Source organism: Lathyrus oleraceus, chromosome 6, assembly GCF_024323335.1.
Source record: "Lathyrus oleraceus cultivar Zhongwan6 chromosome 6, CAAS_Psat_ZW6_1.0, whole genome shotgun sequence".
NCBI classification, from domain to species: domain Eukaryota; kingdom Viridiplantae; phylum Streptophyta; class Magnoliopsida; order Fabales; family Fabaceae; genus Lathyrus; species Lathyrus oleraceus.
In genome coordinates this window covers 315,756,272-315,771,172 of record NC_066584.1, presented here as the reverse complement: position 1 = coordinate 315,771,172, position 14,901 = coordinate 315,756,272, and the positions used below count along the sequence as shown (strand labels likewise).

At 37.3% G+C, this 14,901-nt stretch overlaps 1 protein-coding gene across 1 annotated transcript; it reads left to right on the top strand.

Moving 5' to 3' along the window:
- The first annotated feature begins 10,890 nt into the window (after positions 1–10,890).
- Positions 10,891–12,483, top strand: LOC127095412 (histone H1). The gene is made up of 2 exons (XM_051034107.1): positions 10,891–11,006; positions 12,027–12,483. The coding sequence occupies exons 1-2, from the start codon at positions 10,891–10,893 to the stop codon at positions 12,481–12,483; spliced, it is 573 nt and encodes a 190-aa protein (XP_050890064.1).
- Positions 12,484–14,901: the final 2,418 nt, after the last annotated feature.

Genomic DNA, 14,901 nt, shown 5'->3' with positions numbered 1-14,901 from the left:
ATGTTTAAGACTTGATAACTCCTTATCCATGATCCATGAGATGTGATCATCAGTCTATATACATAATAGTCTTAATGCTTTAATGTTATCCCACTTCACAATAAAGCTCGACTATGGATACTTTAAAAATAGTCTCCTTATGTTTAATGTGATCTCATGATTAAGTCACACTCGATACATTAAACGGACTATCTATTCTAGGAACTTTATTAGACAAACATAATAAAGAAAAATCCTTTTATTATTAATAAATAATTCGCTACAAGTACCAAAAGTATTGGCCTCTAGGGGTTACACCAACAAGATATTGTTGGAAGTGACGCCAAAGTTATCGCTAAAAATATTACAAAAAAAATCATCGGAAGTAACATCATAGAACCCTTCAGAGATATATTTTTTGTCACTTTTTCCCCCAACAAATCCATGAACAATTCCATTGAATGGTTCCACAATAAAATCTTCATGAAAAGAAGTTTCTTTCTTTGAATCCAGAGTTGACTCCTCTAGATTTGGCTCATTTTCTTCTTCTATTGGTAAAATATTCTTCATTTAGATTTAAAACCCCATAATAGTACGATCGTAAATGTTTCCCAACTAGGATTTATGTGATGAAAAGACCACCATAGCCACTATTTTAGAGCATGAGCTTCCATGGCCTTTGCAGCCACAATCATCTTCTCGTTTTCCAAAGTTTCTCTAGCCCGAAAAAAATTTGGTTAAAAGAATCCACTAATATGCATCTTCTACTCCGTAAAAACTCCAAAATTGCAACCCCATTTAGCAGAAATGAGATCAAAATGAAAGCACCAATGATAGAATGTTATCAACTAAAACTAATAAACATGCAATTAACTCATATACTAGGAATAAGAAGATAAAATGGGAAACAAAATAATTTCATTAATTTGATTGATTTCCAAAATAACACATTATAATTAATATATAGAATTCTCAATACATCCTAGCCATCCATGTGGCAAAATCCTAAACACCTAAGAAAATTCTAAAACATAATAATACATAATATATTAAAACACTAATTAAAATATCTAACTAATAATTATTAAATAATATCCCTATCACCGAGACTCAAAGAAGATCGGAGGAATTTCTAACAAGATCTTTCCCTTGGTAATCAATGTTACGATTGGACAATCTGACATATTCCGGACACTCATTGATGGTGGCAACTCCTGGGATATCATGCACTCGAAATTGTTCGAGAAGATGGGGTTGGACCGAAGCGACTTATTTTCATATGAAGGCTCCAATCTCGAGGCGTTCAATGGAACTACAATTCCCCTTGGGGATACATGGATCTAATGGTTTACGTGGGTGACAGAAATGTCATTCGGGTGGTAAGTACTCAATGTATTGTTGTTCCTTGCAAGGACATTTACAACTACATCTTAGAACGACCCTTCGCAAAGAGAATCGGCCACCATCAGCTCTAGCCTAGAGGGAGAAAAGAGAATATACCAGGATCTCCATAAATATCAGGGAAAAGGCATGGACATTGAGATTAATGTTGCTTCCCTCACCGAGAAACTTAGTAGAATGGGCACCAGTCCTCCAAGAAATGGCCAAACTAAGGAAAGAAAATGAAAATGAAAAGCAGCAATTGGCCCGCCTGGTTATGTTCCTATTTCCTAATCATATCAAATGTTATACCTATATTATTTATCTCCATGTTTATATACACATATGGAAATAATAAATGATAGTTGTGTTTTTTTTTGAAATATTATTTTCTATCTTACTACACATAGCGACAAGAAATATGGGGTACGATCAATGATATTGATACCCAATGCACTGATAAAGTCAGGGGTGCTGCCAGAGATGCTTTGCACTTCCAGAAACATCAATCATTTCCCTACAGGAAATCACGTCCCACACCTATCTGGCAAATAAACACTCCAAATGTCGTGGTGGATTGGCCACACGTCTACCTCTGATCGAGTTTTCATTTGGTAGTTGAATGTCAATAAGATGTTGTCAAAATCTCTTTTTGACCTAGTTCAATTTACCTGGAGTTCCTATACTACTTTGGCCCTTGGTGGATCCAGTCACTGGGAGGCTTTTTAGTCTGACTGGCACCATGCTGAGAAGCAACAAATGAAGGATAAAATTGTTGTCTAAAACTTCATGATATAGATACATGCATGAAGTAGAGAATGCTTCTACGTCTCTCTTTTTGAATGAAATGTTTTATTCCATGTTTTCATACATGTTTGAAGCGTGTTTTTAGGATCCTGAGTGTGCAATCTATATTTTTGCAAACTTATGAGGTATTCCCTCAAAGTTAATTGGATGTTACCAGGTTTGTTCCTAACCAAAGGTCGGTTCCCCTTTCCTCCACCAAATGAAAACTCGGTCAGAGGTAGACGTGTGGCCAATCCACCCCGACATTTGGAGTGTCAATTTTCCAGATAGGTGTGGGACATGATTTCCTGTGGGGAAATGATTGATGTTTCCGGACGTGCAAAGCATCTCTGGCAGCACCCCTGACTTTATCAGTGCATTGGGCATCATTATCATCGATCGTACCCCATATTTCTTGTCTCTATGTGTAGTAAGATAGAAAATAATATTTCAAAAAACATCAATTATCATTTATTATTTCCATATTTGTATATAAACATGGAGGTAAATGATATAGGTATAACATATGATATGATTAGGAAATAGGAACATAACCAGGCGGGCCAGGTATAACATTTGCATATCATTTACTATAGATGGTTTCTGTTTTATCCTTAGAGCAGGCCCTATCAGTAATTAAATGTCAATAAGATGTTGTCAAAATCTCTTTTCGACCTCCTTCACCCGAATACCTCCACTTAATTATCCCAGTTTGCTGATAAACTTCACTAGTCAGGCCTTCTAGTATCGATCCTCATCAAAAAGGTCCATGTGGATATATACATACATGTTATCCCCCATCAGAAAGTGACCCCCGATCCAATACTTAGGAAATAACTCAGCACATCTTCATTCCACTCCATTCCCGATAGCATAAACTGCAATATATGAGAGGTTCAAAGTTGTGCATGTTCAGATCCAAATGAATCAACCCTCGACTACATCCGCGAGTCATAGGACTAGGATGACCTTTAAAGAGATGAAAGAAAATGGTTACATAGCACTTTCCTTTTCGGTACTCTTGCTAATACTAGTAGGATTTCACGTACACCAAACTTGTAGAATGAAGTTGTGAATGAGCTATTACCAGGTGCTTCAAAATTTCTACCTCAAAGGCAATAAAAGGGATACGAAGACCTAAGATAGAGAAGCACACTCATAGAAATGAACGATGCATTCACCATACTGGCTGCATATTCTTTCATCTTCAACGGTACTCAAGATTCCCCAGTGAGATGGTAAACCAACTTCAGTGAAGGCATCATCAAGATCATCCATTTTAGAGAAATCATAAATGGTAGAATAGTAAACAGGGTACACCCAAGGAGATTGAGTATCCTTATGGGACTTATGAATACTTTTCTATGATTTCTTGTCTGTGTTGCACTAACTTTACAGTTGGAGGAATATGAAACGCTAAAGAAGAAGGTAACTGTTAGACTTGGGAAAAGGATTCAAGAGAAAATGACATTCACCCTTCGAAAGGAAACTATATTCTAGCATATAAAGAGACTTCAACAAACATGTCTAATCACTCGCACATAACACTCAAGTATTTTGGTTCCCCAAGAGTCGTAATGATAATACCTCCGAAAATACATTTGAATTATGATGCAATAAATGCATAATTCCCTAAATAAACTAGAGCATTTCTCCTTCTTCTGTCCCAAGGTGATCAAGGGATGGTCGACGTCTAAAGCTGAAACATAGATCCCTCGCCTCCCTATCCATCAGCAAGAGCTTAAAGGGTAATTGTTATGGTTTGATCAAATCGACCTCGGCCAACAACCGGGAAGGGGTTCCACTCCTTCTAGAATATTCTCAGTACACGGGGATTATCATCCTAATGATCACGAGAGATCTCCACGGCAAGTGCATCAAACGGTTCTCCGTATTTCACTCATAATAAATAGAGAGTTCACTATTTTCCTCTCTATATATTTATAGAAAATTCACCAAATAGAGGTACCAAGTTTCAAAATCAATTTTGTTTCACTCTTTTTTCTCATATGTTGACTTGAACGTTGAAGTGTTAATATTGCAGGTCCCCCGACTCCACCGTGTCAGAAGTCATGATTCATCATCATCGCCGCTCCCACACTAAGATTTGGTTCCAGAATGGAACATGTTGTAAGAAGGTTCATGGGTAGAACTTGTGAAAATATCCTATCTCATATATTGATAAGTGTTTTTTGCATCGTTCTTTCTAGTAGTTTTCATTTAGTATTTTACCACATTTTGTTTAATTTCTATTTGTTTGTCATGTTTTATGCTTTGGTTTGTGTTTTCTTGTGAATTCTAAGGTCTAATGAGAATCCAAGACCAAGAGGGTGCAAAGGCAAGCAAAATGGAGCAAAATGGAAATTTGGAAATTTATCTCATACAAAAACCAGGGGCCTGCTATGGCCACCGTAGCAGCTGCTAAGGGCCATAGAAACATTATGCCCTAGCCCCCCATTTGAATCCCCTTTGGTACAAGAATCAGGGACCTACAATGGCCATCTGTAGTAGCTGCTATAAGCCGTAGCATGAAGGCAAGAGAAAATTCCAGATTTGTTTTTGCTTCCATAAATATAATTATTCACTCTTAATTGTACCTCTTAGGCATGATTGGATCTGTATCAAATCGGAATATTTTGCATTGAACCAAGGATATTTTACACTTTTATTATATCCCTAGAAAACTCATAGCCTGTTATGAGTTTAGGGTTCTCAACTTTTGTCACTTTTTATTCCTAGTTTTTATTCTAATTTTCTTTGTAACTCAAGTCTCCAATGGAGAAATTTTCGGAACAAGGTTATTCATATTTCAGGTTTTATAATTCATTTTATTTGAATTGTTCATCTCTTGTATTTGATTATTATAAGTTTGATGATAAATACCTCTGAGATTGTGTTTGCCCTCACCATGAGTGAGTAGTCTCCAAAGGACTGAGGGTTATGGGGATTGTTTCATGACCTATAGTATGATTTATTACTATCAACAATGGGAATTTTAATTAAATTTATTTTATAATTTGAGTTCATGCATTCTAAATTCATTACGAAAGTAAGTGGTTCTCATGTATCAATTGTAGTATGAAAGGATATATGTCGATACTAGAGTGCGGATTTTTAAACAACCTAATTTGGACGATGCGAGAGACGATAGACGAATTTGAGAAAACATATAGTTATGAAAAATTAATGACTCGGCGAATAATAATCCAGACGATGTGAAAGTAGACAGTTATCCGTCGATGATAGGGGTAATGCGCTAGCGAAAGCAAGGTAGTGCCCAATTTTATCTATTTTCTATAATTTATTCAAAATTCTCGTAATAGATGAAATAAATATTGTATGATTGTGTTAGAAACATGAATTGTAACCCCGAGTCTTGTGTTCCCCAATTTGAGATTTGACTGATTTTTTCGTTAACTTATTTCTATTTTATTGCTTTTTCTTTTAAGATGTTTACCAAAATCTCTCTTTTTTATTTCTCTCGATATACACCGATAGGAAAAGATTTCGGTACTTAAACCATTAGTCTTTGTGGTTCGATATCTATTTTATTACTTTGGAACAACCGTGCACTTGCGGTTGCATCGAGTTTTTGGTGTCGCTGTTGGGGACCAATTGCATTGAATATTGAATTTATGTTTAATCATCATATATACTAGAGCTTACTTTTTTGTTTGTTTGATGTTATTCTCGCTGCTCTTGTATGCGTAGAACTCGTTTTGTTGATAGCTTAGTTGAGTCTGTTGACAAAATCGAGCGTTTCTTACTCGAGACACACTGAAATCTTAGATTACAAGCTATGGTTGATCCATTGATACTAATCCCATTAAGGATTATGCTACTCCCACTTAATATGAACCATATTATAATATTGTGCACCCGCCGATTGTGGCTTATAATTTTGAACTAAAACCTTCCTTGATCGGTATGGTGCAACAAAACCAATTTGCCAGTTTGCCTTCAAAAAATCCTAATATTTATCTTTTTATTTTTGTTGATAATTATGTATCATTAAGAAAAATGATGTTGATCAAAATGCCACCCGCCTTCGTCTATTTCCCTTTTCTTTAAGAAACCGCTCGTGAGCTTGACTCCAATCCTTGCCCGCCAATTCTATTACTTCATGGACCTAATTGAAAGCGACCTTTCTAGTGCGGTACTTTCCGCCAAGTAAAACGGACCAAGTTAGGAATGAGGTCAACAACTTTAGGCAAGAACACTGAGAGTCCTTATTTGACGTGTGTGAGTGTTATAAATATTTTCTAAGACTATACCATTTCCATGGGCGTGAGAAGTGGATGATTATCCATATTTTTATAATGGTTTCCTTTACTGCACAAGGATGACCTTAGATGCGGCTTCCATAGGATCCCTAATGAATAGTTCTTAAGATGTATCCTACAATTTAATATAAGAGATGGCCAAAAACCACCACTCAATAGGAAGTGTGCGACAAGTTGCCGCTAAGTCTACTCCTAAAACTGATGGTATGTATGAGGTTAATGTGTTTGATCACATGAACGATAAGGTAGATTATCTTTACCACAAGATAGATAGCCTAAGCATCTAATATTTCGCACCTACTATTCCAGCCCCTATTACTTCTGTTTCTCCCGCAACACTTTACTGTGAGATATGTGGAGTTAATGGGCATACCGGTAAAGATTGTCAAACTATCCTCACGGAGGATCCACCCAATAGAGAATGCTAACTTTGTGAACAATAAGAAAAATAACAACCCTTACTCTAACACCTACAATCTAGGATGGAATGATCACCCTAACTTCATTTATAGGAACAACAACCACCAACAAGCAATAGGACCTTCGGATTTCCAAAAAGCTACACAACCGAGACTAAGAAATCTAATCTTGAACATTTGATGGAAAATTTTATTTTGACACAAACCCGTTAGAACAATGAGTTTAGAAATCAAAACCTCCTCGCCAATGAGGCACTTAGGCAATTGAACACCAAGGTTGATAATGTTGTCACTCATACAAAAATGTTGGAGACTCAAATCTCCCAAGTGGTACAACAACAAATCTCTTCTTCTGTCCCTCTTGGATCATTTTTGGGGAAGCCCAGGCAAAATCCTAAGGGACATTTGAATTTTGTGACAACCCATAGTGGTAAGGAAGTGGATAGTTCTAAGGGTAGAGAGAGAGAGAGAGAGGAGAGAGAGAGAGAGAGAGAGAGAGAGAGAGGTTGAAGTGAGTGTGCAAACACCGCCTGAAAGTAGGTCATTGAAAAGGTTGAGAAGGAGGCACCCTATGTTGCTCCTACTTCCTACAAATCTATTGTTCCTTCCCCATAAAGGTTTATGAAAGCCACAGTGGAAGTCCGATTCAAAAAGTTTGTGGAACTCGTCAAGAAGATCCATCTCCATGTGCCTTTCACCTAGGTGCTAACTCAAATGCACTCATATGCCAAGTTATTAAAATAGTTTCTTTCCAATAAAATAAAGCTAGATGACCATGAAACTGTGTCTATGACCCTTGATAGTAGTGTCGTGATACAAAATATGGCTATCCTTAAGCTCAAAGATCCGAAAGTTTTCTCTATCCCTTGTCATATAGGTAGCATGGACTTTGAGAGAGCTCTATGTGATTTAGGAGCTAGTGTTAGCTTAATGCCTTTGTCAAGAGAGGGAAGTTGACCTTTCAAATATGTGATGAGCAAATTCAATTCATTTTAGAAAACCTGTTAAAGGACCCTTCTTTAAGGGACTCTTGCTGTTTGGGTGAATTGCTAAGCGGTTGCATTCAAGAGAACGCATCAGAACCTCCTCTAACCACCAAGTTAGAAGAGAGTTTACTTGATGGTAATAAGGTCGAGAAAGATGATACCCAAGTTAAGGGTTTTGAAAAATCCTCAGGGGAAAAGTTTATCCCCACTAACCAAGGCCTTGATGTGTCTTCTATGAAAGGAAGTGAGCCCAAGAAATATAAGGCTCGTTGGTCGCAACTTAGTATGTCTATAGGATTTGTGACTGCAAGTGCACAGTCGTATCACGTAGTTTTAAATATTATCGAACCCAAAGGACTAATAATCAAACTTACCGTTATCTAATATTACTACGTAAATCTAAGGCTGATGATTTCTCTAGGGGTTGAGGGATGATGAGAAATAACTACTAACATAAACAGAACTTTAATATAAATATTTAAATGTGGGATATCGGTATGTAACAAATCAAACTTCGGGGATTCGATAAATAGTTGGTGTAATCTTAAACGTAAAAATACTCTTCAGTAGAAATTATTTATTTAAAAGACTTTATCTCACACTCTCGTGTTGTTGACTCTGACTATACTCTTAAACCAGAATGCTTTTCTCTCGCTGTCTCATTTGAATTAAAAGTAATTTTTGGAAATAAATAAAGTATAATTAACCCTAAAGCGCTCTCGCTGTATTTAGAATTAATGTCTAGTTTCAGCTATCCGGTTAAAACCTCAAACTCTCGTTTTTATTGACCGTAACCTTTGTTCACTTTGTATTCTCGTACGGAAATAGTTTCGAATTTAGAACAAGAAACTATAACCATAAAATAATATTTTATAAAAGTCAACACAAATCATTTATGAATCCCGTCGTTCCGACGGTACTTACATACCGATATCGATTGGTTTAGCCGAACATGGATTCAAGAACGAACATGCTATTATGATAATTAAAAATAAGACAAGGCATAAGCAATTAAAATAGAACCTGGAATATAGACCAAAAAATTGGAATTAATGTTGGTTATTGAATTCAAATAATGCTGGCACGCTTGATAAATCGGATACACAGTTGTCATACCCTGATTTTGGCCCTGAAAATTTTTCCACCATATTTTCGTTTTCTTGTTCACAAAGAATCGTTCTTCACGTAACCATGTCTGTAACTTTCTCACCCGTGCTATCCTTTTGTCAAAGTTCATCCCTTTTGATTTTGGTTCAATTCAGTTGTAAATTTTTGGGCTGCCTTTCAGTTCCATTTATTTTACCTCCACTTTGATTGGTTCTCTGAAACATGGAGGCTCTTTTATATGTTTGTGTGGCCTTCATGTTGTGTGGTTATGCTGCTGCAAGAGAATGCACAAACAGTCTTACTCAATCACATACATTGCAACATGAATTAGGGACATCAAAGAATGAGACATGGGAGAAAGAAGTGATGTCTCACTATCATGTAACACCAACCGAGGATTCAGCCTGGGCAGATTTGCTACCAAGGAAGTTGTCAACAGAAGAGCACCAACATAATTGGACCGTTATGTATCGGAAAGTTAAGAATTCGGTTGTGTTTAAGCCACCTGTTGGTTTTCTCAAAGGAGTTCCTCTTGAGGATGGTTCTGTTCATGTTGATGTACAGCAAGCTAATTTGGAGGAACTCTTAATGTTGTTGTTAATTGTTTTGTGGGACTAGTGATGTTCCCAAGGATTATGGTTTGGTTATCACTTATCCTTTTAGAATTGAGATTTCTTTGGAATTTGATTTCGAATAAGACTAAAGTTGATGTTAAGTTATTACAGAAGTAATTCTGGTGTGAATTTTAGCTAAGGGACTGGTTCGGTTTATATTCCTGAGAAAGACGTGAATGCTAGTAATTATGTGCATCTTCACAAGCACTAGAGGTCTATCAGGTGGAACTATCATTGGAACATCCCTTGGAGCAGTTGCGGAACGAATGCCATTAAGATTTTGCATTCTATATTACATGTTGCTGAAAGACGAACCAAGGGAATCAAGAATTTCTCTCTGAGAAAACCATCGGTCATTGAAGTCTCCGTTAATGCGGCATATAGAACTTCTGATTCTACGAGTCCTGCTAATATCATTGGCATTAAAGTGAAAAAATCAGAGAAGTTTTTGTATAAAGAACTAGCTAATGCTACCGGTCAACTTCATTTAAGCTAACAAAACCGATCAACTTCATTTTAGCTAACAAAACCGGTCAACTTCATTTTGGCAAACAAAAATGCTCAAGAAGGTTTCATTGAAGCCTATTATGCAGTGTTGAACGATAAGCTTATTACAACAGAAAGCTGGGATAAAAAGATGAAAATAGGAACTTGAGTCAACTTCTTCGCGGTATAGATGGGGAACCTTTGTCATGGACGGCAAGGGTTAAAATTGCTCTGGATTCAGCAAGAGGTTGATTAAAGCTGGAAGTCCATCAGTCCCTGCAGCACTCACGTATTTCTCTACCTCTGCTCCCCCTTCTCTACTCTCACCTTGAATATGAAGGACAACCATGAGTGACCAAGGAGGAAAGTCATGTCTGATTCGCACTGTGGAGATGGGCTTGACTGCTCAACATCTGAAACAGTGAAAATACGGTGATGAGATATGTTGTGGTGTTAGCATCATAATGAAAATGGCACATAAGGATAAAATTGAGAGTCTTTGTCATACCTGCCATTCAGCTTATGGCAAAGAACGCATTACGGCAATGGCAGCTAATTGTAGAAGATTGGCTACTCAAATGAATTCACAGTATAAGGCCAGTTTCAATTCATCAAGTTAAGCATTGAAAACATGATGGGAAGTTGTATTCCACTCATGATACGCCCCAAAAAGAGCAATTTGATTCTGATTCGGACTCTGACATGTTGGACTTTCCTGAAGTTCCGAAGGCCATCTGTCCAGCCAAGTGCAAATTTTGCCACAGCTCTTGATAGGGTTATACCTCCAACAGTTATGCCGCACCTGAAAGTTGATTTTCATTCATCAAGCCATTTTGGATAATTTGCAAATATGAAGCAGGAACACGATGAGCCAACAGTTTACAGAGATGAACCACATACCTCATTTGATAAAGTGGAAGTAAAGAAGTGGATTGATCCTGAAGCATCACTTAATGAAAAAAGGCGGTGCTGCCATGGATGAGATACCTAGGGAATCTGATTTTGATGGTGTATTCAAAGACAGTTGACAAGATTGAAGATATCTTAACTAGTGCAGCAAGTCTTTTCATGTCTGAAAACAAGTCTTCACGAGTTGAATGAGCAAATCCTGCAGCCAATTTTCAACAAAGCAAGATTTATGAAGAAGTTAATTCGCTATTGAATGGAAAAAAGGAAAATAAATGCGACAAAGAGTTGCGGGCATACCAGAATTTTAAGCGTAATGATAAAGGTAATTCACTGGACGCAATAGTTGAAGATATTGTGAAATCTTTTCGAATAGAGTCAGATCTGTTGAATCCATTTCTGCTAATGAACAAAGCAGTCGATCTCATTGCTTGTTGCGAGTAACTGTTGTTGGGGAGAATTAATTAATGGCCAGAAAACAAGGAGTCACCTTTGGCTAGCAGGCTTAGCAGGTAGTGAACGTGTGGGAAAAACTGAAGCCAAGAGAGAAGGACTGAAGGAATCGCAATTTATTAACAAGTCTCTTTTAGTGCTCGGCGATGTTATTTCTGCACTTGCTTCCAAAGCGGCCTATATCCCTTGCAGAAACTCAAAGCTTACTCACATATTGCAGAGCTCTTCAGGAGGAGAATTGTTCCTTTCTCTACAGGGGTCTTGATGCATTTCAATAGGCTCAGTCATTTTTTTAGTCGCCGTCACCCACATTCAGGATGAAGTACTTGCAGTTACGGTATCACCTGAAACCAATAAAGAAGGACAAGTTTAAATTTCAAAACTCACAAAAAAAAGCAAGTTTGCAGCATATAATATAACTATTGTTCGCATACCATTGTCGACTTAAAAATTCCGTCTTGCAACATTACCTTGTAAAACTAGTCACAAGTTTATGACCGGCATTAAGCATCAAACAGAATCCAAAACTTTGCGACCGCTGTGTCCCAAGGCCTGGAATGTGCAGGTAATTTTACCGCTAGTGAGGGTGGTATACCTGAACATGATAAAAATCTCATAAGCAAACAGCATCAGATGGTATATCTTCAAAGTGTTGTCAAAAGTCAAGGAAACCGAACCTAAGAAAGATTCCAAACCACGAAACCTTGTTTCCCATCCTACTTACAAAGAGACGATTAAGGATGCAATAGTGTCGTTGAAGGAGAAGAACGGTTCGAGCCAATACGCGATTGTGAAATTCATTAAAGAGAAACAGAAACAGCTTCCTGGAAACTTCAAGAAGCTATTGCTCCAAAATTTGAAGAAGAATGTTGCTTTTGGAAAGCCTGCTGAGGTTAAAGGCTCGTTCAAGCTTTCTGCAGCAGCTAAGAAGCCAGCAGTTGCCAAGCCAAGTCAAAACGTGAAACGACTTGCAGCAAATACCCTGGACAAAGATCAATACCAGCAGGCCTATGTTGAGCCTCAACCTCATCCACAACCTCCAGGTTACAAGAATTTTCACTACAGTAAAAATACAGGTAATTAGCAAGGCTGTAGAAAATTCAGAAAAATACCCAAAACAGAGTTGAGACAAAATTCAAAGAGAAAGCATAGGTTCAGATTACTTTTTCCAAGTCCAAGCATCAAAGAAGGCAATCCGATTCTGAGCACCTAAAAGCACTTCCAGGAAGTTTCTTTTTTGAATCTCTGGATACCCATCCGAAACCCTAAAGCTGTGGAGATAAATAGAGGCGAAGGAGAGACGGAAGAAGGACCCTAAAATTCGGAGGCGACCGCAATTTCAAGAGAAGAAGAAACCCTAATCCCAAAATCAAAAACCCAGAAGAGAGACGATAAATCAGAAGCTTGCAAGCTCACCGCCACCGCAGGAATCCTCGCCGAAGGTGAGTTTTATCCTGTTTAAATCTCGTTAAAACCTTTGTCTCTGTTTGCATGTAGAGTGAAGTTTGAGGAAGGTTGAGGACGAGCGAATGATGGAGAGATTGATGCGAGTGATTGGGAGTTTGAGGATGCGATTGGGAGATTGAGAGAGCGTTGGAAGTTTGAGGATGCGATTGGGAGATTGAGAGAGCGTTGTGAGTTTGAGGATGCGATTGGGAGATTGAGAGAGCGTTGTGAGTTTGAGGATGCGATTGGGAGATTGAGAGAGTGTTGTGAGAGCGAGGACGATGAGGGGTGAGATAGAGAGATTCTGAGAACGAAATTTGGGAGGAAAATGACTGAGTTCTGGGACTCTCATCGGCGTCCTCACTTTTTCTTTTCGTTTTTTATTTATTATTTGTTCTTTCTTCAACAAACCATTAAATCCCATTTAAGTGACCATTTAGTTTCCCTTACAGTTGGTCATTAACTTTGGTATATGGGTAATAGTAACATATTCATGTTTATCTCTACCAATTAATTTTTCTTTTGAAAAACCAACAGCCAGGCGGCTATGGTTGTGTTTTATATTCCTCCATCATTTAGATAAGTGGTCCAATAGCAGTAGCCCATCCCATTTTAATTAATTTGTTTTCTAAACTATCTTCAGCTAGTTCTGTTTATATACCCAAGTTGTTTTTGTAAATAATAGCTAATCATAAATGGTCTAGTGGAGAGAGGGTAGTTTCATGGTTTTTAGTGGAGTGGGTTCGATACCCATATATAGCATTTTATTTCTTTTAGCATTCATTTTTTTCATGTTTATGTTTTATTATAATTTCTCCTATACTCATAGTTTCATTATTATTTAATAACACAAGTTTGGTTTCCTTTAATTTCATCATCTATTCAAACCGCTTTAAACTATTAGAATCACACTTTTCTCGATTCAATGTCGAGCCCATTTCCATACCCTTGTAAGTCGATTGCTCTTAAGCATCGCCATCAACCTCACATAGCTTACTCTTGGGCTTTCTTACAATGAGCCAGTTCTCTTGCACTTACACTCATATATTGCATTATTTGTTGTTTGGGCCCGATTTAATTATTTCATGATTTTTGAATCCCCATTTGACAAAATGTACCCCACTTCCCCGATGTGTAATAATTTTGTACTGTTTTATTTCTTTATTTGTTTGACTGTTTAGTTAGATACTAACACAAGACTAAAATCAACCATTTCCAAAAGATCAAAAATAGTGACTCGATCCAACGTCGAGTATTTTTTCAATAAACAAATCAATTCATTTCTCCCTCCTATTCTATTCCATTTCTTTCAAACTTTCATCAAACGCTTGATTCAACGTCAAGTCATTTTTCCTAATAAAAACTCAAAAAAATATTAATTCATAGTTAAGACCTTTTCAATAAAGATGGAAGTGGAACGTGGTGTATACCGCGCACTCCTGAGACTACGATTCGAGATGTATATCTCACCAATCCTAACTCTCGCCATCATCCAAATTTATCCACTTTGTTCTCTCTCAAACACTCATTCAAATTTCTCTTAAACGTCCATCAATACTTGATATAGTGTCAAGTCATTTTTCACAACAAAACTCAAAATACCTAATTCTTATTTAACACTTTTTTAATAAAGGTGGAAATGGAACATGGTGTATACCGTGCACTCCTGAGATTAAGACTCGAGACGTATGCCTCGCCTATCTTGGTTCTCGCCATCGTCTAAAATTGTCAATGTGGTTTCTTCAAACCCTTTCTCAATCAAATTCAAAACACTTAATTCTTATTAAACATTTTTTGCAAATAAGATGGAAATGGAACGTGGTGTATACCACACACTCCTGAGACTAGGATTCGAGATGTATATCTCGCTCATCCAAGTTCTCGCCATCACTCAAAATACATCCAACCGATCAAACTCTTTTCTCGCCGCCGTGCGATTAATCAAAAACCTTTTTCATAAATGAAAGATATATTGTCCTAAGGTGATGCAAAACAATGTTTCGGCCACGATTGTTGAGTAGAGATAAATGACGCTTTTCCGAATGTAGATTTATAA